The sequence below is a fragment of the Biomphalaria glabrata genome, chromosome 4 (assembly GCF_947242115.1).
Source record: "Biomphalaria glabrata chromosome 4, xgBioGlab47.1, whole genome shotgun sequence".
NCBI classification, from domain to species: Eukaryota; Metazoa; Mollusca; class Gastropoda; family Planorbidae; genus Biomphalaria; species Biomphalaria glabrata.
In genome coordinates, this window is record NC_074714.1 from 39,656,169 (window position 1) to 39,683,246 (window position 27,078).

General features: G+C 30.9%; 1 protein-coding gene across 6 annotated transcripts in view; it reads left to right on the plus strand.

Annotated features, from left to right (window-relative positions):
* Positions 1 to 27,078, plus strand: part of LOC106056024 (uncharacterized) — a 38,618-nt gene that overhangs the window by 5,532 nt on the left and 6,008 nt on the right. For 3 of the 6 annotated variants that reach the window (XM_056026759.1, XM_056026757.1, XM_056026758.1), the window contains exons 7-36: positions 2,028 to 2,165; positions 2,746 to 2,825; positions 3,003 to 3,168; positions 3,635 to 3,841; positions 4,749 to 4,910; positions 5,608 to 5,715; positions 6,353 to 6,527; positions 7,092 to 7,166; positions 7,681 to 7,833; positions 8,709 to 8,799; positions 9,300 to 9,408; positions 9,968 to 10,122; positions 10,570 to 10,620; positions 11,072 to 11,154; positions 11,990 to 12,067; positions 12,500 to 12,671; positions 13,449 to 13,511; positions 14,897 to 15,102; positions 16,337 to 16,448; positions 16,857 to 17,059; positions 17,367 to 17,492; positions 17,986 to 18,483; positions 18,712 to 18,757; positions 19,670 to 19,909; positions 22,015 to 22,166; positions 23,149 to 23,254; positions 24,136 to 24,194; positions 24,424 to 24,459; positions 26,356 to 26,408; positions 26,520 to 26,600. In XM_056026759.1, coding sequence (XP_055882734.1) covers positions 2,028 to 2,165; positions 2,746 to 2,825; positions 3,003 to 3,168; positions 3,635 to 3,841; positions 4,749 to 4,910; positions 5,608 to 5,715; positions 6,353 to 6,527; positions 7,092 to 7,166; positions 7,681 to 7,833; positions 8,709 to 8,799; positions 9,300 to 9,408; positions 9,968 to 10,122; positions 10,570 to 10,620; positions 11,072 to 11,154; positions 11,990 to 12,067; positions 12,500 to 12,671; positions 13,449 to 13,511; positions 14,897 to 15,102; positions 16,337 to 16,448; positions 16,857 to 17,059; positions 17,367 to 17,492; positions 17,986 to 18,483; positions 18,712 to 18,757; positions 19,670 to 19,909; positions 22,015 to 22,166; positions 23,149 to 23,254; positions 24,136 to 24,194; positions 24,424 to 24,459; positions 26,356 to 26,408; positions 26,520 to 26,600 — 3,984 coding nt within the window. The remainder of the gene's footprint in view (positions 1 to 2,027; positions 2,166 to 2,745; positions 2,826 to 3,002; positions 3,169 to 3,634; positions 3,842 to 4,748; positions 4,911 to 5,607; positions 5,716 to 6,352; positions 6,528 to 7,091; positions 7,167 to 7,680; positions 7,834 to 8,708; positions 8,800 to 9,299; positions 9,409 to 9,967; positions 10,123 to 10,569; positions 10,621 to 11,071; positions 11,155 to 11,989; positions 12,068 to 12,499; positions 12,672 to 13,448; positions 13,512 to 14,896; positions 15,103 to 16,336; positions 16,449 to 16,856; positions 17,060 to 17,366; positions 17,493 to 17,985; positions 18,484 to 18,711; positions 18,758 to 19,669; positions 19,910 to 22,014; positions 22,167 to 23,148; positions 23,255 to 24,135; positions 24,195 to 24,423; positions 24,460 to 26,355; positions 26,409 to 26,519; positions 26,601 to 27,078) is intronic. The other 3 variants (XM_056026760.1, XM_056026762.1, XM_056026761.1) reach the window with 3 other exon arrangements.

The window sequence follows — 27,078 nt, forward strand, 5'->3', positions numbered from 1 at the left end:
GGAGAAAATGAAAGAATTGCTTGGAATTACATTGAACAGTTTGATGGATTTTTACAGCTGTTAGAAAACCTGTATGAAGATGGTACTCAAACTAGTGAGACTCAGAATGATGCATACAGTTTGCTTCAAAATGTGATGAATTTCAATTTCATCACTCTACTTGATTTCTGGCATGCAGTTTTGTTAAAAATTGACCGGATTCAAAAACGACTGCAAGATCCATCAATGAATTTCCATGACGCAGCACTGGATTTAGAAGGACTGCAGCTACGGCTAAGTAGCATTCGAGAAGATGTTTGCATCACTGCAGTCAATGCAGCTAAAGTTCTGTGTGAAAAATTGGGAATTAGGATAGAAGGAAGAATTAAACGTCGAAAACAGATGCCTGGTGAAAATGCTGGTGATGCAGGACTCGCTGCGGTTGAAGAAATAACTCACATTATGAAATCAGTTATTGATAGACTAATCCAGGAGATGACAACACAATTTGGTCGTCTGAAGACGTTAGATGAAAAGTTTGGATTTCTATTCAACATCAGCAAATTGTTTGCTAATGATACCTCTAATGATATTCAACAGCACTGTGCTACACTGGCTGACTTTTATAAAACTGATATCGATGGAACTGAACTGTTCGTAGAAATCAGTGACTGCAGTATGTTGCTGAAAACCCGGCCAGATACTACCCCAAGCAGCCCATTAGAATTACTTTCATTTAATATTTCATATGGCAATGACATATTTCCAAACTTGCGAATTGCTTTGCAAATTATGCTGACAATCTCTGTGTCAGTTGCTAGCTGTGAGCGTTCTTTTAGTAAACTAAAAATCATTTTAACTTATTTGAGAGCTTCAATGGGTCAGGAGCGTCTGTCAGACTTAGCATTGCTAAGCATAGAAAAGGAGCTGGTCGAAACAATTAATTTTGATGATGTCATTGACAACTTTGCTAGTGCAAGATCACGAAAAGTAGTTCTATAAGAAATGGCTAATGTTGCTTCAGATTGTTCATTAACTTTGTTTACAATAAAAAAATTTAATTTATTGATTGGTGATTGTTTTATTGCAAATATAGATTACGCATACTAATGGGGGGGGGGGGGCGCCAACAGACTATGCCGCCCCGGGCGCCTGGCACCCTCGGTACGCCACTGCTCTGAGCATGCTATAAGCATGAAAGTAGCGTAATATAAAAGCTATAATTTATTTATTTAATTAAATATCAACCCTCACTGCAGTTAAACTTTGAACCTTAGGTTTGATGCTCTGTGCCCTTGAGCCACCACACCCCCACCATCCTATATCAAATATAAGTAGTTCATGTTTTGTTTTTGCAAAATGAATAAATAAATGAAGTCATTTTAATAATTGCTGCCAGTAATTCAACTTCTGCAATGAGAACACCTGGAAGATGAGATAACAAATATTGTTAAGACAGTGTCTGAAAACACGACATAAGTTTTCATTATTGTTTAAACCTACCAATTTTTTTTTTCTGAATTGCACAATTGGTTTCTCTTGTTTTGGATTGAACTAGTTTTTTCAATTTTTATTTATTCTATTCTATTCTGCCTGATTTAAATTAGATATTGATACAATCAAATGGAAATTCAGTTTGACAACAATTGACAACCTCAGCATAACTACTGTAACAATAACATTATAGATGCAAATACGAACAACATTCACACACTAAATACATACACACTCACAACCAGCGCTTTATGAATTAGACTTCTATGAACTTCTCGATGATGACAGATGATCTTGTAACACTCTGACCGACAGTGGGATGAAGGAGTTCTTAAATCTTTCTGTTTTAGTCCTAATGGAAAGGAGACAACCACTTCGTTTAGATCTTATGTAATAGTGGTTTAATGGGTGAAGGTTATCTTTAAGAATCGTGAGTGTTTTGGAAAGGCATCTTTCTTAGAAAAGTTCTTCCGGAGATTTAGCTACTGTTCAAAGTTGTAATAAATTTATCACCAGCTTAGTTGAGGTATATATTCAAATCCAATATATTCCAGGTATGAGTTACCTCATGTTGGTGGTGGGTGGGTGAAGAGGGTGGAGCTTGATTACCACTTGGAACACTTGTATTGCTGCAGTGATACCAGTCTTCACGTCTACGACCTCCAAGGGAAAGAACTTTTAAAATATGAAAGGTTTGTAGTTTCTGTTTTTTTCTACTATTTCTCAAATCATTAAGTTGTGTTATTTTACATACTTTTGATGTCCTCAATTAGTGTTAGTGATGCTATTTGATTTGAAGATTATGGTTTCAGAGAATGATCTAGAGCTATAGCTTTTTGGAACATTAATTATTGTTTAAAATTTCACACAATCAACCAACATCTAAAAAAAAAAAGAATTTAAATCAGAATTAAATACTAACTCTTTTCTTCATTTTTATTAAAACATTAATGCTCATTGATGATTATAATAAACTAATTTTGAAATATTTTGAGAAAAATTTTTTAAACAAAAAACAAACAAACAAAATTAACTTAAATTCACTAATTCCATTTGTGCTCATTTGGGTATAGTGAAGGCTTTTGTTGGTTTAATTGATCTGCAAACTTCTGCAAAACCTTTTTTGCATTGTCATTCCAAACTAAGTCTTTTATCTTTTAGATTTTGATGACAGACATTTTAGTCCTTTGATTTTTTAACATTATTTGTTTCTTAAAAAAACGACCTGAATGCTAATATAAAATTGAATACAAAAATGTTGAAATTCTGTAGGGCTCACTCAATGACCATAACAGGATGCAGGTTCTCTAAGAATGCTAATTTCCTAGTGACATCATCAGTTGATACTGAAGGTTGGTTTTAGTTTTTTAGCCAAATAAATTTTTATTTTATTATTAAAATTTACTAAAAGTAACTCTATTTTAATCTGTTTTAAATAATATATAAATACTTTTTTTTTTAAATATTGTAAAAGTAAATTGACATCAGATTTGTATTACCTTCTGTAATATGCTGTTTTCTTGCTATAGTCAAAGTCTGGAGTCTGGTTGGTGGCCTGGTGCATACATTTAGGGGACACTCTAGAGCTGTAACAAACCTCATTCTGCATCCTTTAACCTCCAGCATCATCATCACAAGTTCTCTGGATGGAAGCATCAGGATGTGGTCCTTGGATACAATGGAATGCTTATATAGGTTAGTTGAAAGAAATTCTACAAGTCACTTACCATATTGTTAACCTTAAATAATATATATATATATATATATATATATATATATATATATATATATATATATATATATATATATATATATATATGTATATATATATATATATATATATATATATTACAAACATGAAACATATAGATTTTCCCCTGACCTTAATTTGTTATACATCAGGAATATTTCAAACATTGAAAACAAGTTTACTCTTTTGCTTTGCTAAGGAAAAAAATACAAAAATTGAAAGAAAAAAAAAAAAAAGAAAATTAAAACCTTTTATTACTGACATATATGTTTTTTATAACTTCATGTATTGGTTTTCATACACAAATACGTATATTACTTAACAATTTTATTCTTATTATTTGAATACCTTTTTAATTGTACAATAACCAATAATAATTTAAAAGCAAAAACTTTATTTTATTCTCTACAGTCTAGTTGTGTCAGTGGAAGGAGTGCTATGGATGGGACAAACTGATGACAATCTACTCTATCTTTGCACTCCAAGAACACTCACCCTGTGGAACATTAACTACTACACCCAGTTCTGGGCCCTTGCAAGGAGTCCTGTCACGCACATGTCACTGCATGGTTCAAAGAACAAATCCACAAGACTTTTGGTTGTTTCTGAAGATAGCAGGTAATATGTTTGTTATATTGTATTTCAATTACAAGAATAATCATTTCTTTAATAATTGTCTTTTGTTTTATTTGACTGTGTTGACCAGAGCTTTGACTTGTACCGGCTGTTTCTTAATTAAAAAGATTTTATGTAGCCACATGCATATGATTCGCTTCATTAACGACTGATTTCACAAAGTATGCTTTGGTCTGTTCACTTTTTCCATGTGAGTTTCTCTCCAGCAACAGTGTCCTCTTTTTTACTTTCACAGCAAATAATGTCCAAATAGAGTAGGTGAAGTAGAAGTTTCTTCCTCATTAGAGAATCTTTCTTGTTTCCATTAGTTCAGTTATTAAAAAGACAAGGTTATGGTCAGAGAAAATTATTATGCAATATCCATTTCATTAGGCTAAGTCATTACCTTTATGATAAAAAGAAATGTATGAATTAAAAATAATGTCAATAATAGTATTCATGCATTCAAAAGTAATGGAACTGAAACTTTTAAAACAACATGAATATGTAAACTTCCATTCTTTGACAACTTGGTCCAAAAGAAGTAATCTATTTGTTTGGTCCTACTTTTAATTCAGCTGAACTCCATATATACTCTCAATGGTTCAATTAATCCTTAGTGTCATATTTTGATATCTTTGCATATTTCTTTCTCACATGTGTTGACAATATACCGTACTACACTGGTATCTATGAATTATATTGTTTAGTTGTTAAAGAACGTGTTGGATAAAGCTGTCATATGTTTTAAGTATCTTTATTAAGTAATAATAGAGTGCTAATATATTCATTAAATATAAAGAAATATACTACATAACTTTCTTTTTCCCATCCAAATTCAGTAAAACTCAAATTCTAAAAATAACTGGTTTCTATATACATCAAAGTATTTCTACTTTGCAATTGTTAGTGTCCGCCTTATGGCTCGTAGCAGCAAGAAAAACCTGAGTACAGTTCTTCCCCCACCCTGTATATCCCCACTGGAGAAAGTGTTGAGTGTGAGCTACAGCAGGGACCAGAACACAATGTATCTGCTGGTTGACTCACGAGAGATCTGGGTTTACACTACCAGGTAAATCTCTCAATTTGTCTTCCTAATTTTGGGTCATACTTACTCATTTTCTTTTGCTAGCACAAGGGGTAATAAATATAAAACATAAGGTCGCTAAGTTTTTGCATTAAATTTTTGTTTAAAAAAAATAAAAGTAAAGTATCCCTTTGAAACCTTGTGAGATCTAAAGGGCAGATGATTTAAAGGTCATCTGTTTCTATATCCCATGGTTAACAAGGATGTTATGTGGCAGCATAACATCCAACCACTTTACTTTCCCCAACTAATGTCAGGTACCCATTAGAGTTGGGTGGACTCATTAACAATCCCAGTCTTCACCAAGATTTGAACCCAGCATTCCTTAGTCCAGAAGCCCAGCACATTACCAATTGGTTACCTTACCCCCAAATTTTGTCTAACCAGTGGTGACTGAAAATTACAAATTAAGTCTGTTGATTGCTCTTATTGTTGACCATCCCACTAGCACTAAGTAATGGCTGTTGAGCATATTACTACATACTTTTTACTTATGGAAACAAGTGAACTTTACTTGAACTTAGAATATCAGACATAAATGATGTTGCTACTGGACAAAGATCTATTTTTTTTTTCTACAATGTGTAAAACAAGCATTAGAAATTTTAAGAATTATATCTTTACCAAATCTGATAAGTCTAAATGTTAATGATTTTTTTCAAATTTAATTTTTACTTGACAGAACTGATCCATCCTGTCGAATTGCCACATGGGAAGTGTCAGAGTTACAAACTAAAATTAAAAAAAGCCAATTGAGACCAGAATCTGTAGACAATGTTGCCCCTGTTCGGTAAATAAAACTTTTCTTGAGTAGTACTGAAACCTGTTTAATTAGAAGTTTTTTTTTTATTAAAATTGTGTTAATACATATGTCTTGTTTAATTAGCATGGCAATTTCTACAATTGTAAAAATAAGTTATAGATATAAAAATCAAATTTTTACCTTTTTCCTTTCTCTGTAATCCTAGACTTTTCTAGGATTAAATATAGAAGTACTTGAGGGCAACTAGTGTTTTATTAAATAAAATTTTTTTTATACATTCTCTCTTTACCTGGCCCATTTTTGCAGATATCATGTTTTTATTTTTACTTAATTATCAAGTTTGTTATTTTTTTTTAGTATTTGCCTAACATATATTCCAACTTTTCCTAGTTTCTGAGCTAAAATTGCTATTAATTAATTATTTTGATAAAGTTCATGAATAAATATGCTACACCACTTTTAAGAAGAACATTAAGACCTATCTGTTTAAAACTTTTAAAAATTAATTGTCACTTTAGTTATTATGTTTGTGTTTGTAATGTTATTTCAGCGCATTGAGCCTACATTTTGTTTGTTAACAGCGCTTTATAAATAAAATTATTATTATTAATATATATTAATTTAAATTAACAAAATAATTAATTAATAGCAATTTTCGTTACAGCTTTACTTTCAACAGACAGCCAATTCCTCACAGGGCAACAGAGAGTGGTTATGGTGGAAGCCAACCTATTAGCAGCTGCTGTTGCCTTGCAGTTTTAAATTCCACTGCACTGTTTTGGACTGCACAAGGAAGTCAGTGTACTGATCAGGACTCATTTCTGCTTCTTGGACTTGAGGTAGCAAGAATTTTAAAACAAATATTAATGAAATATTTAAAAATAAAAATAAAAAACAACAGTGTTCCCTTGACTTTCACCAGGGGAACTTTCCAAGATCTCCCTTGAAATTCAAATTGCTGTGAAGTGGGGACATTGTATTTTATTTCATTTATATACACTGTTTTTGGATATGAACAGTATCCGCAATAGGACATCCCCTCTTTAAACCCCTAAATAACAAAATCCCATTTCCTAATTAACCTTTACATGCTAGCTGTTTCTTTTAAACTACTCCTTAAATGTTCTGTCATTTTTATGTCGTATTACAGTATAAAAAAAATTGGTACGTATGCTGTTACTATAGTCTACCATAGAAAAAACATAGGGCAACATATTTTGAAAACCTGTGATATAGCCATTCCATGAAAGTTGGATCCACGAAAATTCTGAGAACCACTGTACATACAATTAATTTTTTTTTTAAAGAGATTTCTATTTGCATCTATATTAAATTAAATACAATTTGAAATGTTTACATATGAATTTAATCCAACTAAATATTTAATATTCGTTCCAATCTAGGATGGCAGAATATTGTTTATGGATTTGGTTGTCAAGGGTCAAAAATATATGGAACTCAAAACAGGCAAAGATCCTGTAAGTTTGCGATTTAGATTTCATCTTCAGTATATTTAAAAGAAAAAATTTATTGAGTTATATAACTTATTTGCATAACAAATGATTATTATGAAAGTGATTGTCATTGATAATTGTACACAGCTAGGCTTATGTCATTTTTTTTTCTCCCTCATAAAATGACTGAAAACATCTAGGCATGCTGAAATAAGGAATGTGGCCAAAGAAATTTCCTCTTCATTCAGGATTCTAATATTGTGTCTTAAAAGCCTTGAATTGTACTCTTGATTACATTTTGGATGTACAATGAAATATCAAAGTATTACATTCTAAACATCTAAATATTGCATCCACTATTTTAATTCTATGCTTACTCCAAATTTAGACATATATTTCAATTAAAAAGTTAACTCTACCTCATGTCTCATATAGCTAAACATACCTGCACATACAAATATTTTCTTTCTTATAGATTTTTAGGTCTGGAAAGTTCATTTATATATATATATATATATATATATTTTTACTATCATAGGTGCTAGAAATAAGGCATGATTTGGCTCACAACAGTCTCACCACTTTATACAAGGTCAAAGGCATGATGCTTATTCATGTTTGGAGTCTTCCTAACCTTGAGTTGATGCATGAAGTTTACACAGCACCAGATCTTACATCATATGCAAGATTGGTAATGATATAAACCTGCATACTTTATAGAATAGCATTTTAATTACAACACTTTTTTATTAAACATGTGGATTTTGTAAAGAGTTATGTCTTGTGATAATTGTATATTTTATTTTTAAAAGCTTTTGTGCAGTTTTGGTACTCTCAATTGAAATGTTTCAGCTGTGGTACTATAAGATGTATAATGTTCTAAATAATATTCTGTCAATTGGGCCCTTTAATGGTTGGGTACCAGCCTAATGCTTTTGTGTCAAGTATCATTTTGGTTACAGGTTAAAAAATAAAAATTAATTGGACAGACTTCTCAGAGTATGTTAGCCTATTAATTCTAATTGCATAATTTTGATTCATAGAGAACATTCAACTAGGATGAATAATTAATGTCTGCCTTACAAAATACAAGACATATTTAAAGGGCCACTTTAGAGCTTTATTTGGATTAATGAGATACCATGCCAATGTGGAAAACTGATATTAGATATACTTCACAGCTAAGAGTACTTATAAAATATTATCATCTGACAAAAAAATGTTAATATTCTTCATTCAAGTCACCAAAGTTTACATTGTATCTAATTTAATTTGTTTTAACTGTATCAACTCTTCTGACCAATATAGATGATATTTAGACAAAATATTTTTATTATTCTTACACTAGCAAGTTCTGTACTGCATTTAGACAAAATATTTTGATTAATCTTACACTAGCAAGTTGACTATATGGTGTGTGTCTTTGCCTTTAGGTTTAGATATGACCATGAGTTGAAACCCTGCTTTTTAACATTTTTTTTTTGCATGAGTCTCTGAAACGTATAAAACAGCTTTCTTATTTCGTAAAGTAATTATTAATATTCCTATGTTTTCAATTTTTTTCAGAATGATTATATTATGACAGGATACACAAGTGGTTGTGTGATATTTACACATCTAGAAAAAGCAGTTGATGTTGGACTGCACAAAGCTAGAAGTAGGTCATTGGTATTTATGTAAGGAAATTCAAATCATGTAATATCAAAAAAAAAATGTATAATATAAAATTGTATAAAAAACATACAGCTTTATTCGTATGAAAAGCAAAGCAATAAAAATCTAAATACTTTTTGTTTACAAATGTTTCACAAATAGTTTTTAAACCACCAAATGATAGTTTTTAATTCTGAAGCTGGTCTGCTTACTATTGTTTGTTGACCTTCAATGCCCAGACTTTGTACACAAATATTTGAACTACTAAATGGTATAATTAATACTAACCTGGTAGCTAAAAAAAACACACTCTACAACTTGTTCTTTTAAAATACATGGAATAAATCAATGTCAGCTATATAAGTCAGAATGTAGTACTCTCCTCATTACAAAATAACCTGTCGTACACATCATTACAATATTAACTCTGATGCTTATGGGGAATAACTCAAATTATTAACAGCTTGTATTATATACACAATGTTAATTTTTTTTTTTTTGCAGTGCTGCCCCCTGTGGAAGAAATTCTTGAAGTTCATCACAAACCAGAACACAACTCTTCTGTCATAGCAGTTGATGTTTGTGTTGCACTGAAGCTCTTCTGTTCTTGCAGGTGAAAGTTTGCCTGCTTATACAGCGTTATTTATATAAGAAAAACTGTTTCACTTCTGTAACAAATGTTATATCTGTCAGAGATAACTAATCATGAAGAAACAGGTGCAGAAATAGGGCTGTGAGATTTATAACAAATGAATATTCAAGCTTGACTTAAGTAATACCATTAGTAAGATCATTAAATTCAGAGACACCTCAGGACAGAAAACTAAAAAATAAAGCATTAATAATACATAAAGCACTGAACCCTAACTTAAAATAGCAAATATTAGAAAATCAAGTCTATACACATGAAACCAATCCTTTCAAGAGACAACCCAAATAATTTATAAAACAGACTTACAATTTTTTCCAGTTAGTGTTGTCATTTCTGAAATATCTGCGTCAATGCTATTTTGAGAAATTACTTCAGTTCTGGTATTGTCATATAAGAAATTGAACAAAATTAATTCTGGGACTCGGCTTGTGATATGAGCTATATTTTTATGAAATTAATATTTCTTTTATTAGATAAAAATTAAGAGTAATATATGTGAGAAAATATTTTGTTTCAACAGCAATGATGGCACCATAAAAATATGGACTGAAGATCAAGCAATTCTTACAGAAATAATGATGGACACCACTCTTTCCTGCATCTGTTTTTTAAACAATATGGCTGACCTGGTTGTTGGCTTTCAGAAACATATTTTTTTCATAGACCATACAAAAGGTACAATAAATGCAAGATTTTAGATTTATACAAGAAATACAATGCAGGACAATATATTGATATGATCTCTTAAAGAAGCTATCATAAAAAGTTAGTCATTGATCCCTTAAAGTTTTTTTTTGTACTTGGCTTACATAATTTCTGGCATTCAGATATGGATTGCTGTTGGTTGTTGGTGTAGATTCTAAGGCAGATCTGTTTCAAATGCTCTAAATTTTTTTGCCTGTTTATGTGTGAAATATTTGTGAGTCCATTAACAGATAGTTTAATGAAGTTTATATAGTGGACTAGTGGAACAAATACCAAAGTAGTATTTTGGTTTAAAGTCTTTATAAGTCACAGTGCAGTCTTTGAGTTGTCCAAATGTTGTCTTTTTTTAAACAAAGTAAAAGCATTTATTTTAAGAACATTACAAGTAAAGTAAATCTGCTTATATTTTTTTTTCAGTTTGTCCTAATGTAATTCTACCAGACTCTGATGTAGACTCATGTGACAAAGGTAAAAATATTTCTTACTTTAGAAACACAGTTATAAGTCTACTTTGTACTGAAGTGGCTAAGTGTTCTACGTTTATTAACCAATACATATTGGGGTCAGCAGCATTGGAGAGTCTACCAGAGTGAGGCACTGTGCTTTAGCCAATGATGTTACTGCTTGATTTATTCAATCACAGATCATTATATAGCCACATTCTTCATTTATATATATTTTGGTCTGAACAGCTGTGTGGAACTTCCCCTAGGGCAACAACATATGCTGAGATAATTTATTAAAATTAGGCATTTATTAGATATAAAATATGAAAACTTCAATGACCTCTATATATTCATCACTAACTGTTCTCAACACAGAAAGATAGTTCTAGAAATATCTATGACTGAAAGTCTTGTAACTAAATATACAGAAATAACAATAACAATGTTGGTGTTTTTTTTTATATTTTTATCAGAATCTGTTATCTATGAAGACCCTTCTGTCATGTTTGAAGGCATCATTCCATATCCTGACCCCATGACTCTAGACAGCTATTTGGTAAATAAATAAATAAATTTCTCTCTCTCTCTCTCTCTCGCTATATATATATATATATATAATTATATACAATTATAATATGCGTTTTCCAGCATTAAATATAATTCAATAATTAATTATAAAAAAATAATGACAGAAATGATCTATCGATAATCATGTATTTAATGTTTGCAATTACACTACATTTTCCTCATTTAATTTTTGTAGCTCATAATTTTAGAATAACTCTAAATATTAAATAAGAGGGCTTGGTGGCTAAATGGAAAAGTGTTTGGCCTCCAAACTGAGGAGTATCGATTTTGAATCCTGGTGAAGACGAAGATTTTGAACTTATGAGGTTTTGAAAACACTTCTGAGTCTACCCAATTCTAATGGGTTCCTGACTTATATGTTGGGGGAAAGTAAGTGTATTTGGTTGTTTTGTTGGCCACATGACACCCCTTTTAACCATCAGCCATAGATATAGATGAACTTTACATCGTCTGCACTCATAGATTGCATTATCTGAAATGAATACCTTTACCTTATTTTACTTTTATACAGTGCTTTTTTTTTTGTAAAAAAAAAAATAGGTGCCAATACTCAGTGATGGATTGCCTAACCTTTAACTACTAATAATTTAATAATAAACGTTAAAATCCAAAAAAAAAGTCATAATTTTTTCACCACATTGAAAAAGGTGCCGGTACTCCGTACTGGTGCATATCATCACAAAAAAGGCACTGCTTTAATATATTAAATAACAGATCAATAACAGATCAGTGTTGAAAACAAAAATAAATGTACTGTTACTATTATTGCCTGAGGTTTAAGTATCTCAACCTTTTTTTTTCAGGTTCCATTTGATATTGAATTTTCCAATGATTTCCTTGAAGGCAAGATGCAGAATCAGCCAGAACCTGAAGTACAGGAAGTAGGCTAATGCTATTTATTTCAAACATACCAATAACTAAAGAATTCATTGAGAACATTCTGTTATCTCTTTCAAGTTTCTCTGCTCAGAAAGATTTGGGAACATTTTCTAAATAATCTTGTCTTTTTTATTTTTTTGTTACCCTTACATCAAGATGTTTTATTTTATTCTTTTCAAGCAACTAGAAGTGTTTTAATATTATAGATTGAAATGATTAGGACATTGGTTTTCTCTAGTTAGCTGCTATTACTTGTCTATATTAATTTTTATTCGAAAGAGAAAGTTATGGAAATTCTTTCATTCTCAGTTGGAAATGAAAATTTTCATGTTGATTGCCAGAATCAGATAAATCTATTTAAGAAAAGCCATAAGGTGTTACTGATTAAGTCTGAAATGTAAATATTTTTAAACTGTTGTTTTTGTTTTATTTAGATTTCTGAATCAGAGTCTCGGGCATCCATGGCCCCAACAGAAATCTACTTTTCTCCTGAGGGAACCCCCCGCAGACGTCTTTCTTTAATTGACTTGACTGTGAACTCAGACATCTCTAAAGAAGAACTGTTCAACTACATGGAGAAAACAATGGAGCATTTAGCGGAAAAAGGTAAAAAAAATTAGTGACACCACAATATTTATGTTAATCTTAACATTTTTTAATACTAATAAATTATTTTGAAATGATCATTGTCATTTTATAGCAGTTCTAAGCCCCCAAATTTATATAAAAAAAAAATAAATTTCTTGTGATTCTTCAAAGATTTGAGTGCCATGAATTCCTTTTGCTATGAACTTTTTAAACATCAGGAATTAGACCTGAAGATAAAAAATAGATTTACTACTTATGTAGATGAAAATAGATTATTACTTATTTCAGTGAACATCTCAATATTAAAATATACAGCAACAGTTTTGTTTAGGATAATAGGACTTATTGCTTCTTTGAAAATTGTAGGCTCATAAACACAGATACACACACAAAACTTAGCACAAGATATTAATTCATGAATGAGTATTTTAAAATATGTTTTATTTAAAAACAAACACTTTAACTGGACAATTCTTTAAAATAATAGTAATAAACATAATATTTCCCTAATAATAATCTTAAATAAAATACAATGAATAAACAAAATGAAACTCATGTGTTACCAGCTGCAAACATTGCCTAGTCCAACAGAACCATTCATCTACAGCTTCATTTAGCTCCTTGGGCAAAGGTTTCAAGAGGCCAGACAGCACATTGTGGGCCAGATTGGCCTTCAGGTCACAGTTTAGGCATTCCTTTCTTAGTTTAATGAGCATGAATAAAAAATACCAGCAATATCATGACCTTGACAATCATATTTTCAGCAAATAATTTTTGAATCTTTACTTCTGGCAGAGAAGAAAGACAAGAGACAAATGCTTTTTGAGCACAAACGTGAAACAGAGAGTAAAACTTCTGGTACTAGCTGCAACCATTTGTTTGCTTTGTTATCAATTTTTTTTGTTTTGTTTTATAGCTAAAAAGTCAGACTTTTTCAACATTTAACAAACTTAAATCTGAAATGCATAAAATAAAAAACAAATTTAGAACTTACAAATAAAACATCTTTTTTTTTGCTTTTTAAATGTTAAGTGGCCAAGTTATTTTCAACTTATTTCATTGGCTTTTTATTTGGTGTGTCTTGTGTCATTTTTATTTATTGCTCATTTTAAAATAATAATGTTTGCTTTTCATAACTTTTTTTTTCACATCTAGTTTTTGCCTTCTTAAACCTAATGCTATACTTAGTGATTTTTAATGTTTTCTTTTCTTTACACTGTAAACTAATTTAGGTCAAAGCATTTATTGATTTATTATTTTGAAAACATTCTAATTTGTTTATTTAATGTGCTTTTTCTTTGGTCAAAAATTTTTACTTATAAATAAATAATTTAACAATTTAGTTCTCAGACTACTGGTTAGTGCACCATTCACATTGACTAGTTTATCCAATTTATTCCTTCCGATATGAATCAATTCAATTTTTTTACATAATAATTTTTGAGAGCTCCAATAAACTTATTTTAATTTGTAGCTCATCAGCTTGAAAAGTGTGTCTTAGATGTTGGCAGAAACACTGCCTTGAGCATCATGACTTTATCCATTGTTTATAATAATAATAATAAGGCTTGTCTTTGAGTCCAAAGATAAGTGAGAAATGCAGTATTTCCCATTGTTTAGATAACTTTAAACCTCCCATATGCTCTCCTAACTACTTTACCATGACCAGTACCTAAACTCTTGATTGGTTCATTTAGAACACATCTGTGGATGTAATACATGGTTTGACAATTATGAAAATAAACATGTTTATGTCTCAATATCATTCCCACTTTCTTCCTCCAGAGTTTGAATGTATTGGTTTGATCTTGTCACTTACTATGTAAACATTTTGTCTGTTGGTCTCCATTCTGTTCTTTAGAAATTTTACATTATTATAGTTTTATTTCTCCCATAATTGTTTGTTATGCTTGACTAACTTATTGACATTTTGTTGGTTTGCCTTTACATTCAATGTACTTTAGACACATAATTTGAAATTTAATAATTATATTGATCTATATATTTGAAACTTTAAGATGTATAAATTTAAATTTAACTAACAATGTGATATCTTTTCCTATCTTAGAAATTAGAAACATTTTTTGAAAAATAAAAGAAGATGATTGCTTTATATATTTACTTACATATTGATAAACACATTCATTTGTGATTTCCTTTCTAGAATTATAGCATGAATGACATGTTTTGTTTCATTGTAGATTTTTTTGTTTTCAATTTTGGTTAATTTCTATATGTTAAAGCTCTGAGAAGAAAGTTACAACTTAGGCAGAAAAGAATGAATAAGACTACTCAAGAGAATGCATTGGAAACAGGGGACATTATCAGTTTAAAAAGAGAACAGACTGAGTTAAGGTTCTCGTTTCCAAAGTTTGGAAAGTCTCCAGGACCAACACCAGAGCCATCTCAGCCTCCTACGCCGGATTTACTGGACCTTGAGGACATGAGTGTAAGTTGTGAAAGATACAATTTGTATGTATGGAATAGGGTTAAAAAAAAAGTTTCCCCTTTCAAATAGTGTCATCTACAGGCACAGATAATGTAGCTCATCTGTTTCAATGGCCTATGTTTAATAAGAGTGTCATAAGAGTGTCGACCAACCTTTACTTCTCCAAAGTATGTCAGATACCCATTAAAATTGGGTGGACTCATTACAAAATCCAAAGTTAAAAAACACAGTCTTTACTGGTATTTTATACTTCAGTTCCATTGCTTCAAAAACCAAGGGCTTTATCAATCAGCCCCCGGGCATGTTACCCTGCCTCATAGTGGCGCCCGGGTGGAAACGATCGTAGGAGGAAACGATTAGGCTAAAGGGTAGCAAAACAAGACTCCCGTGGGGGTGCCTAAGGGGGTGCAAGAGCATCCTCATTGCACTGTGCGGAGTTGTAAAAAAGCTCCCACAACCTTGTCACAATCCAGGCGATGCTCCTCAAGGGGCCGTTACATGAATGTCGTGTCCCGCACAGTTAGCCTGGTATAGAAAAGGAAAATGGCGGGGGTCTTAGTGTACGCGGTCTCTTGCCGCGAGTCTGACCCACCCGCCAGACAGAACAGTGTACACTGTTCTCATTCAGGCCGGTGAGATGGAGCTCTTGTTTACTTTTGCTGGCCTAGAGTTCCAAGAGCCGAAGGCTCAACTCTACCTGACAGTTTAAGAAGAAGAAGAAGAATCAATCAGCCACCATGCCCATTTATGTGGAATAAGAATAAGGAATTCCTTTCAATTGATTAAAAAAAATGTCTCTTACTTTTATGCTATATATTAACTACCAAGTGTTTAGATGAATCTTTACATTTATATCTAAACTACAAAGTAAGTAGTGAATTTTGCCCTCTTAATTTTGTTTGTATTTCAAAAGCTGTTTCTGAAATTTGGATCACTGCCCATTGTAGAATTATTCTTTTGCTTAAATGTTAGTTCACTTTAGAATAGATTTTATTTACATTTAAATGATAACAAAAGTAACCTGCCTTGAAGCTAATAGTAAAAAAAAATTAAATCAAAACATTCACTCAAACTTAAAAATTAAAGCTAGATGATAGATCTAAATATATTTAAAAAATTAAAATAATAAAAAAAATACATTTATCCTTTTCAAGTCTGCTTTGATATTATCCCCCCTGTCTAACAGCAAATGTCTTTATTGTTCTATTATGTAACTTTGAGTCGTATCATTTAGGCTCAAGATGATGTTACTGTAAAGGACTCATCCATGCAGGAGACATTTAAACTTGATGATAAACAAACAGTTGAAGAAGATGAAATTAGCAAATTTTTACGAGCCCGAAAAGGTAAATGTGGAATATATATAGGTAGTAACCTCTTTTTCCTTCTTTCTACAACATATGAGAAAAAATGTAATTAGATTTTAACTAATGATTAAAGAAAACTATCTTGTAAATGTGTTGAACTTAGTGGTTATATTGTGGAAAATCTAAATTGGATGTACTGTAAAATCCACATAATAGCACCACTTTTAATTGAACTAACCACTTATTCAAAGGAAAACCTAAATAATAAAAAAAAAAGACATTCTATTACATAAGGTGGAATATTATTCTTTATATGACGACTTGTCTAACTTCACAGAATCAAAAATACACTTTAAAAATTTTAAAACGCTTTTTTGTCCATTTAAAAAAAAAAAAAAAAAAAATTATCACAACTGTTTATTTTTCAATGTTCTTATTTAATGCCAGAGTCTAAACCTGTTCAAGCACCTAAAGCTGAGTCTGTTGCCCCAAGAAAGAAGTTTGGCCTGAGTGGTATCAGTATTGATGCAGAAACATTGATGAAGGACACCAAAACACCTGTTAAAGCCAAGGTCATGACCAATTTACCTGGAAGAACACCTGAACCAGTTCAGATAAAAAAAGTTGAACCTGAACCCACAACAGTAGAGGTATAGCTTTTAACATCTGTCTTGGAACAGCAAGTGCATTGATATTGTGCCTGAGCTTGACCTGGGATTGCTGAATGTTAGAAAAAGGGCTTATAGAACAAAGTTCCAGTAGTTAAATTCTTGTCAAGGCTATTTACTTATAAGAAACTTTTAATTTTAGATAACAATTTTTTAAGCATTTCACATTTTACTTGTCCAGCTTTGGTTGAAACTGCTTATATTTCTGTCTATAGCATTCTTAGAAACTCCAATTGTGATTACTTGTATTTTTCCTTCTATGTCCTGGAAGTATTTTTATGTTTTACAGAAAAAAACAAAGAAGGAAAAAATGAAACAGAAAAGGTTTGTTGAACACAAAAGACAGAAACAGAGGCAGCAGAAGGAGAAAGACATGGATGCAACAGAGGCGCCAACTCAGATGCAGGCTTTGGAGGTATTTCTAAGACAAATTGTAAACAACAGTTTGCAACCAAAAATAACTATCATTCATTCATTATTATTTTGAAAAAATATATCAAACCTAAAAGCATAAAAGTATTTGAGAGAAAATAGCTATTACTTTTCAGCTTTTTTTATTGTGGTCAGCAGAAACAGTTATAAAAAGTGTTAACTGCAAAATGATTCTAATACTAAAAGCATTCAATTATAAATGAAACTAGCTAATAGTAATATAGTCAAACATTTGATAATATGCCCAAGATATGATTAATTTTTGTTTAGATGAATGCAAAAAAAGTCTTGATTTAGAAAAAGTAATTTATTTCATTATGGAATGGCTTTCCATCCCTGAAAGCTTTGTTTGATATGAAAACAAAACTTACACATATGCCAGTGAATAGAAGTAATTTTTTTTCTGAGTGATCATCTTTTTTTTATAAAATAAGAATTTTGTTTAAAAGTCAGTTTTTTTTTCCCTTTCTGTGCAGTTAAAAGAATTGCAGCTAAATGCTTCTGGAGAAACCAGCCTTGAGGTTACAGATGTTAGTCCAACAGTTGAGCCCTTGGAGAGAGAAGAATCAACACCTGAGTCAGAAGATGAAGAACCAAACTTTGGTCATGACCAGTTTGTTGCCCCTAGTGGCCAATCTTCAGAGTTCTCTGTTCATCTTACAGTGCCTGAGTTACCAACCCTTCCACTTGAGCAGAAACCTGTTGTAGTTCCTAAGCTTTCAACCACAGAGGCAAAGGCAGCTTTGATGCAAAAGTTGAATAAAAAGACCACTATGGATTTCTCTGGGATCAACAAAGTTCCAAAAGAAAGTGGGAATGATGCAGATCAGAATTACAAGCAGGATTCAGTAGGAGCTTCCCAGCAAGTACAGAGAAACAATACAGAGCCATTGGAGAAAAAGGCTGATGATGCTGTGATAGAAACCAGATCTTTTGATAATGTTGAACTTAAAGAAAGTATCTTGAAAGAGAAGGTAGATTATTTTTACTTAAACTTTTGAATTGACTTGAAGCTAAAACATAACCATAATCAGAGGCACATGTAATATATTGTAAGATTGCTTTTAGAGAAAGCTATTTATACTTTAATGTAAAAATGTTCTTAGAACAGGAATGGATTTTTACATTCATGCAGTCTCACAGTGTTGAACCTGATATACAGTATTCAAAGGATGATGCCATTTTTTAACCTTTAATTTCAGGTTTCTTCTGTCAAACAAATGGAAACCAAGGAACCACAACCAACAGGTGGGTTTAGATTTCTGAAATCTATGAAATGTATAAAATATTGTAAACTCAGTAGCAGTGTAAGTGTCAGTGTGTATGTTTATGATTGATTATCATGAATAAATAATTTATTTAAAGTTATAAGATTAATTTAACAAAGTAAAGACTTAATTGATTTAATTTACTTACAACTATCTCCATTTGCCTAACCAAATAAAACTTCATTTGATTGCAAAAAATAATTAAAACCACATTTATATTATTGCAAACAAACATTAAAGATCTATTAACAACTGAAAATTTATTTGGTCATGCTGAAATATTCCCAACATTCTACTTTTTAAAAAATAAAGTAATTATTAAAAATAATTCAAGTCTTTGGCTAAAATGAATAATAAAAAAATATGTGTTTGAATAAGTCTAGAAGCAAACAAATATTGAAGGTATATAACAATTAAGTTAACTGGTTCATCAATCAAGTTGACTGGGACATCTGAAGTATAATCCTACATTCTTTGAAACATATTTATTTAACAAGCAAAAACAAAAAAAAAAAGAAATTATATAAAAAAAAACAAAGCTTATCTAAAGGGAAAGAACTCCATCCTTAAAACTATATGTACCAATAATGTACAAGTTATTTCCCTTATTCAATCTCAAACAAAATAATAATCAGTAATTAATTTACTAATTGAGTATTTGTGTTTGTATCTATCTATCTCTCTCTCTCTCTATATATATTTATATATTTGTAAATTATGTTACTACATTAATATTAATTAAAATCCTATTCTCTAAATTGAAATTATTTTCTCAGAATAAATAACAATAAAACTTGTCATCTTGAACACTTCAAAACATCAGCATTGCTATAGTGTCAGTATTTTTCCACTATGTCTGAAATGTTGCATTTATTTATGTTTATATTTTTAGCTGTTAAACAAACTGAACCAGTAGTAAAACCTGAACCTAGAAACATCCGACAAGAAACTGTAATCAGAGCTGTTGAAAGCCCTGACCTGTACGATACTCAGAATCAGTCATTTGTCAGCTTTCCATTTATTGATTTGTCATTGACACCAGAACCAGAATTGGACCCTTCTCAGAAGGAGAAATTTCAACCAAGATATCTTTCTACACCTGGATTGGACTTTTTTATTGACCAATCTGAAAGTAACTGACAAACTCTGCACTGCCAATTTAAAAGCTCGCATCCATAAAGTTTCTCTAAATAATTAGCTGTTTACATGCAGTGAACATCTCTGTGCCTTAACTCCACACTTGCCAACATTTGAGATGCACTTTCCTAATCATGTCCTGTGGTCTACTTCGCATGTTTTTGGACAGATAGTAATTTAAATGTGCTTTGCTCTGTTAATTTCCAGCCTATTTGAAAGTAAATGACTAAGTCTTCACTGCCAATTTTAAAGATCTGTATATACAAAAATATCTTTATATTTGGATGCTTCCATGCAGTGAACAACTCTGTGCCATAACTCCACACTTGCAGACATTTTTGATGCACTTTCCTAATTATGTTCTGTGGTCAGCTTCTTATCTCATATCACTTTAAATGTTGTATTCTTTGTTTTGTTAATTTGTTTGTGTTAGTTATAATAATATGTACACAAATACATTGCTTTTAATGTACTTTCACTTTACACAAATTTAGAAGCACTTTCTATTTGACTAACAAGTGTGTTTGTAAAAGATATAAAGCTGCGTTCACACCAATTATTATTCAACTGCTTTATAAGTAACAATTTGCTTGTAAAATTCCTCCAGGTTTGAAGTGCATTTACAGACTAATGGGATATAGCTTTAGATAGACTATCAACATTTTATTTTAGATTTAACAAAAGTATTAACAGAAAAAATAGCAAATAGTTTTTTTTTTAATTCTGAACTGATTATGTAGGATTCTCAGTCATCTTGTGACACATGATATTTGTAATTTTTAGTCCAAAAATATTGTGCAAATGTATTTTAATAACTAACTTAAAAGCTTTACTCAATCATTGTTGATAAAAGGGGCTTAATAATAGTCTAAACAATTGTAATAACTACAATTTAAAATAATTATTTCCAAATTAAGAAATTTGCTACCTTAATATATTCTATAACTTAGAAATTGAGCTGAAATCCTCCCTCTGTATTTTCTAGAGCCAAGTCATGTGCAGCAAAATTCCGTATATTTTATATATTTTTAGTATGTGCTCTGGACTATTGTCTCAATGGTCACAGGTTTGAGCCCTGCCTGCTGCCATCCTCCAACATCCTAAACCTAGTTTGGGCTAGGGTGTAATAATCTTTAATTCTGAAGGAATTTCCAAACATGCATAAGAAAACAACAAATTATACTTCGATATACAAGTATTTTGCTCTAAGTGACATGTTTTTCTCTAATGAATTCTTTTTTTTATAATGTTTTTTAAAGAAACAAGTTCGTTGTAAAATATTTTAAAAGTCTAAAAATCTGGTCTTAAAAATTTTTTATTAGCTTATAAAAATATAACTACTTATTTGCATGTATTTTATGGTTGACAACTAATTATGCTTCAGATACATATTTAAATTAATAAAGTTTTTTTTTCTTGTTAGTTTTAAAGCAAAGTCAAAAGTGTTAGAATTAAAAAAAATTAAGGTTTCATTTTTTTTCTTTGGCACATGTTTTTTTAAAAACATTATTGCCGAAAATTCATTTACAAAATTACGATAAAAGTGATTCTATTCTAGAAAATCATTCATTCACAACCACATTGGACATTTTTATTTGTTTCTTGAAAACATCGTTACAGACTTTGATAAACAGTTTTTAAGCAGTTTTAGCAATCTTGGGCTTTTGTTTGCAGGATTTAATTTTTTAAAAATTTTTGTTGCTAAGTATTTTAGTATCATTTGCTTGTGTTAAAATCAAAACCACTCTAGTAACTAAATACAATATTGTAAAAAAAAGAGTGACAATTTTGTGTACATTCTGCTGGAAACCTCTGGATGATAGGCTTAATTAAAAGTTGGCAACACTTTGTAGTCAGAACATTAGCAATAATAAAATGTCACTTTATCTTAAGGTATTGATCACACCACAACTTGCCGACATTTTCAGTATTCTGTGGAATCATCTCTTTTTCTCTAAAAGCTTGGAGAATTTCCCATTAAGGCTTTGAAAGAACAAAGTTGTATAATATATGAAGCTCAAATACACTTCACTGCTTCACTAGATTTCTTTTTTTTTTTGGAATACATTGTTTTCTGTTTATGTTTTTTTGTTTCACAAGGCTGGGACCAGAGGAAACAAGTATCAGGAATTGCAGAAGAAGACTTGGCGTCTGTAGAATATCTAGAGCCTGGGACACAGAATAAATTCAATGTCCAGATTCATTTAAATGACCAGGAGATGATTGATCTAAGAATGAAATCAGCAGGCCAGGTAAGCAGCAAACTCTGGTTTAAAATTTGACAGAATTTTATATAACAATTTTACTTACATTATATTAATCATTGTATGTTTTTGTAATCTAGTTTAAAAACGACTATAGACTAAGCTGTTTGTGTTATTAAATGCGTTTCTTTTCTGAGCTTAAATGATACCATTCACTTGTTCATTACTGAAAAAGAAAAACTCTTTTTTGATACCTTTATTCAATTAAGTGATGAAGATATGAAATGAACAAATATCTAGAAACTGATTTGAACTATAGGCAACAGATATGAGTTTTTAATTGAATTTGACATCAATACAATATTGACCAAAAAAAAAAAGTTATAAATAAAACTATTTTGTGTATATGCAAAATTTGAGAAACTCACTTATAATCTTGGACTTCGTGACATTTATTAGCGTTCCCATAAAGGAAAAAGCTGCTATTAGGTTTGTGCAAAATGTCCATTTGTCCGTCTGTCACACTCAGATCGAGCAGACGTTGCCGAAGTACAAGCTCGATGCCTTGTTGTTTTCTTTTTTTTTCAATTACAAATCAATACCAAAACATATCATAGTTAATTGTCATGCTGTAATGTGTAATATATCTCTTTATCAATAATAGGCTATTAGTTTGTTATTAATTTAACAGCAATGCCTGGTCGTGCAGTTAGCATGCTGGAATGATTATCTCGATGGTCTCGGTTTCATACCCTGCTCGCTGAATCCCCCGTTGTCCAGTGGGATATTTGGATAAGGAATTAAATTATCTTTAACTTTGAAGAAATATCCAAAACATGTAAATTATTTTACAGAAAAAAAACATTTTTTACAACGCCAAATTAATCTTTGAAATATTATTACTTTTAACAATCAAAACAAAATCACGCCTTGAATATTCCTTGCAAATAGGCGGATCTGACAGGGATCTGACAACACAAACTCTCTTTGTAATCTTGTTGATATAGTTTTGGTGTCTACTTTATTGTAGATGCATGGTGAGAACTTGCTGACAGATTCAGAGATGTATGAGCTCTGGGCCAGACCAAAGACTTCTGTGGAGAAAACCAAGTCTGGAAAAGCAAATATACTTGGTGGTATGAAATATGATTTTTTTTTTTATCAAACAAATAAAACAACAGATTTAAATTAGGACTGCTTGCAGTTTAACTGGAAAGATAGTGCTGACTGACTAACAATCTCTGTGGGGGATGCTGCATGCTTGATGCCCCAAATCTGTCTTGTTTGTCATATTCAGCCTATGACACAACGCTTTCTAGCATTAAAATCCATTATTATTTTAATTCATCTTTTCAGTTTGCAAACTCATCTTGGAAACTGGAACCAGGGTGTGTGGATATAGATCACAAAAAATGTCTCAACACATTTTTTTTAGATATTTGATAGCTTATGTATATCTTTGGGAAAAACATTACTTTAGCTAATCAGCCACACAGATAAAACTCTGGTTTGACTTTTATGATTTTACAAAATATGGTAAGGTTAAAATTAAATTCTATCTGGAGGTGTAGACAATCTTTATATTGAACACATGTACGTCAGTGGGTATTCCGTCACGTATTCATTAATGTGTTAAATAAATAAATAGACATTCTGGAACATTTTGCATACACTTCCCCCCCCCAATTATAACAAATGTTTCTCTGGTATCAGTAGGCCTACTCTGTCTTGCTTAACACCCTGTTGAGATTTACTCTGTCCAGGATCATGTTGAATAACAGCTGCTTGTAAGAAAGTTTGTTTCCCTAAATCATCAAACTAAATTGACTTCTCACTACACACAAACAAATATGCATGGACAACATAAAATACTTAACACAATCCACCATTTTCATAACCTTCCTTGGTGCTTGAATTTCAGGAATTGTATTTTGTTGACTCTGCATAAATGAAACATTTAGAATTCTTTATAGCTGAATGTAAAATTACTTACTTGCTGATTTTTTTTGTTCAATAGCTGAAGTGCCTGAGCTTCAAGGTCATCCCAAATTAGCCATGTCAGATTTTCAAACAGAGGTTAGTGATCAATAGATGTTAAAGTGATTAGATGATTCTGAAGTATTGGCTTAAATATAATGTATAATATTAGGTCTATATCAATCGTACTAAATGTTTACAATCATTTTTAGTTACACAATTTATAACAACTACATTGAGCAATACAAAAGCTATGTATCTCACTTAGGCCTAGGTTTATATTACAAAACATGGGACATCATTAGGAAGTTTTTATATACATTTTTAGCTTGAGCTTATTTCTGAGCTGCCAAGGTCACAAAAGGTAAGGCTATATTGCCTAGCATCTTCTACTAGAATATATTACTTGCCTTGTGTTTGATTCTAATAAGTACTAAAACTTCATGAAAATCTAATGTTCAAAGGTGTTTATATATAATAATAACAATTTTTTCTATCCATAAGGAAATTTGTCTTACAATTTGTGCATGTCACCAAAACATTATAACTCTAGAAAACAAAATATACATTCACACCAGATTCACTCAAAAGTTAAGAAATATTTATATCAGATAGTTGAATTGTATTTTTGGAAGAACAGTTGATCAGAAAATTGACTCTTTAAGAATCTAAAATACTAAGAGTAAGACACAGATTATGATTTTAATTTTTCTTTCCTAAAAATATTCATATTTATTACATCCCTTTAGAATACAAAAAATCTATAGCTTAGTTCAAAGATTAAGAAAGAAATTAGCAAAATCCAGAAACACTCTGTTGTGACTATATATTTTGCCATATCAGTTCATAGAAGCCATCTGCTTGAAGAGTGGGGAAATTTATGGTATCTTTTCATTAGGTTCTATTTGACAGTGAAAGTTTTAAAAAATGCATTAACTAAGTTGTCGTATATAACATTCACATTATCATCCCAGCCAGACAATAGTCATCATGTGCCATTTTATCAAGTTTGAAGATTAGAAAAACAACTTATAATAACATCAAGATTATCTATTATATGAAAACACAAATGACATTTTTGAACAAATTGTAGCTGCATTGAGACATCTAGCCATTTAATATTAAACTCACAAATTCTCTTTCACCCTAGAAAAACTAATTGAATGAAAAAGTGTAACAATAGTTTTAGCTTTGTTTTTATGTTTGACATGTTCCATCAGAGTTGATTACTACATCCTAGCCCTAACCTTCAGCATGACAGCAGGGAATGGTGGTGGGCTGTGTTCAATCCTGAAATAATTGAGATGGCAGTCCTAAAGGCATACCACATGACCAGGCAGCCATCTTGTTAGGAAAAGATCTGTAGAATTGTTTGAGGAATAATTTATGAGTGCATGTGCTAATGTTTACCCCAAAAAAGAATATAGTTTTCAGGACATAATGGTTACACTTTTTGTTGTGACTACTTGTCATCGTTACAGAATGCATGCATTTCATTCTAATACATATGTAGAATAGATGTAATATTTTATAGGAGTTTTTTGATAGTAAATATTATCAAATGAGATTTAAACAAGGATTAAAAGTAAATTATATGTGTTTACATTGTATTTATTGCATGTAATTTGTTATAGTAATATTTGATAGGAATTAAAGATATTGTGTGTTGATTATACTCTTTTGTTAATGAGTTGCAGTTTTTTTTGTGGTAGTGGTTAATGTATGTGTTTGGACGGACTGGTAATGAAATGTATTGATAATATTTCAATTTAAAAATAAGTTTTTATGGCAGCAGGTGTTAAACAAATTGATAGTGAAATAGCATCAACTGTTATAGATAAATTACTATTTTTGGATTTGCTGTGAAAATTAACTTTGAACTCATAGTTATGACTCATAGTTTTACAGTGTTGAAGCCATTTAGTTTTGTTGTTGTTTTTTAATCACATAGTACATCTTAGAACTAAACCAATGTTAATCAACAGCTTTAAGTAATTATTTAGACATTCCTATAAGTCCTTATTATATTTATATAAAAACTTTGGCTAAATCAGAAACATTATTTAAGAAATTTGTGCATAGAATAAAAATGTTAAAACTATTCGCCATACCTTTGCAACCATCTCCTCCTCAGCTCTTCATAATCAACTGCACCTTATAAATTACAGATGTTTTTGTTTTGTTTCATAGAAGAATATATCACTACATTGTATTAGATATGCATTTGAATTATTGTTTTTTTTTTTGGTTTCCTTTTCAGCATTTGCAGGCAGCTTTTGAGGCTGCTATGAAAAAATATCAGCGAATGGCCAGGTAATAGCAGTATCAGGCTTTAAAATAGTGTTTTTAAAAGTTGATAGGTCCCAGACATTTAAAAATAAATTAGCATATGCAGAAACATTTTAAATATACTTTAATCAACAGGGCTGGTCTAGTAAGTGAAAAACTGTATAAAAATGATGATCAGGACTTTGCAGACAACTGGCATGAAAGGCAAATTGAAAGGTGGGTTTTCTTCTTCTGTGGCCTTTTTTTTTAAATACCAGATTAAATCAATGTCAATTACTTGTTTGTCTTTGATTGCATGAAAGGAGATGGAAACGTTGGGAATAGCAGACATATCCTTCAAAGCAGAAGATAATGACATCCTATACATATCCATGTGTTTATCTAGTCATGCATGTCAATTAGAGACTTACTTATTGGTTTTACTGGCTGATCCAGGCAACCCATTCCTTACTCAAATAGCTCTAGGAAAGAGGGAGCAAATTTGTCCTAGTGTGTGGAATAAGAAATGTACAGATTAGCTTTCCACAGACTTCTACTAGCATTTCAGAAGTACTTATGCTCTTAATGTCATTTTCTCTTGACATTTATTGTTTTCTCTGTTAATTGGTTCTTAATTACTGTGACCTAAAAAAATATAAAGGAAGTTTGTGTTACACATAAACTCGTAGGCAGCCCTACATGTCAGCTGTATGCT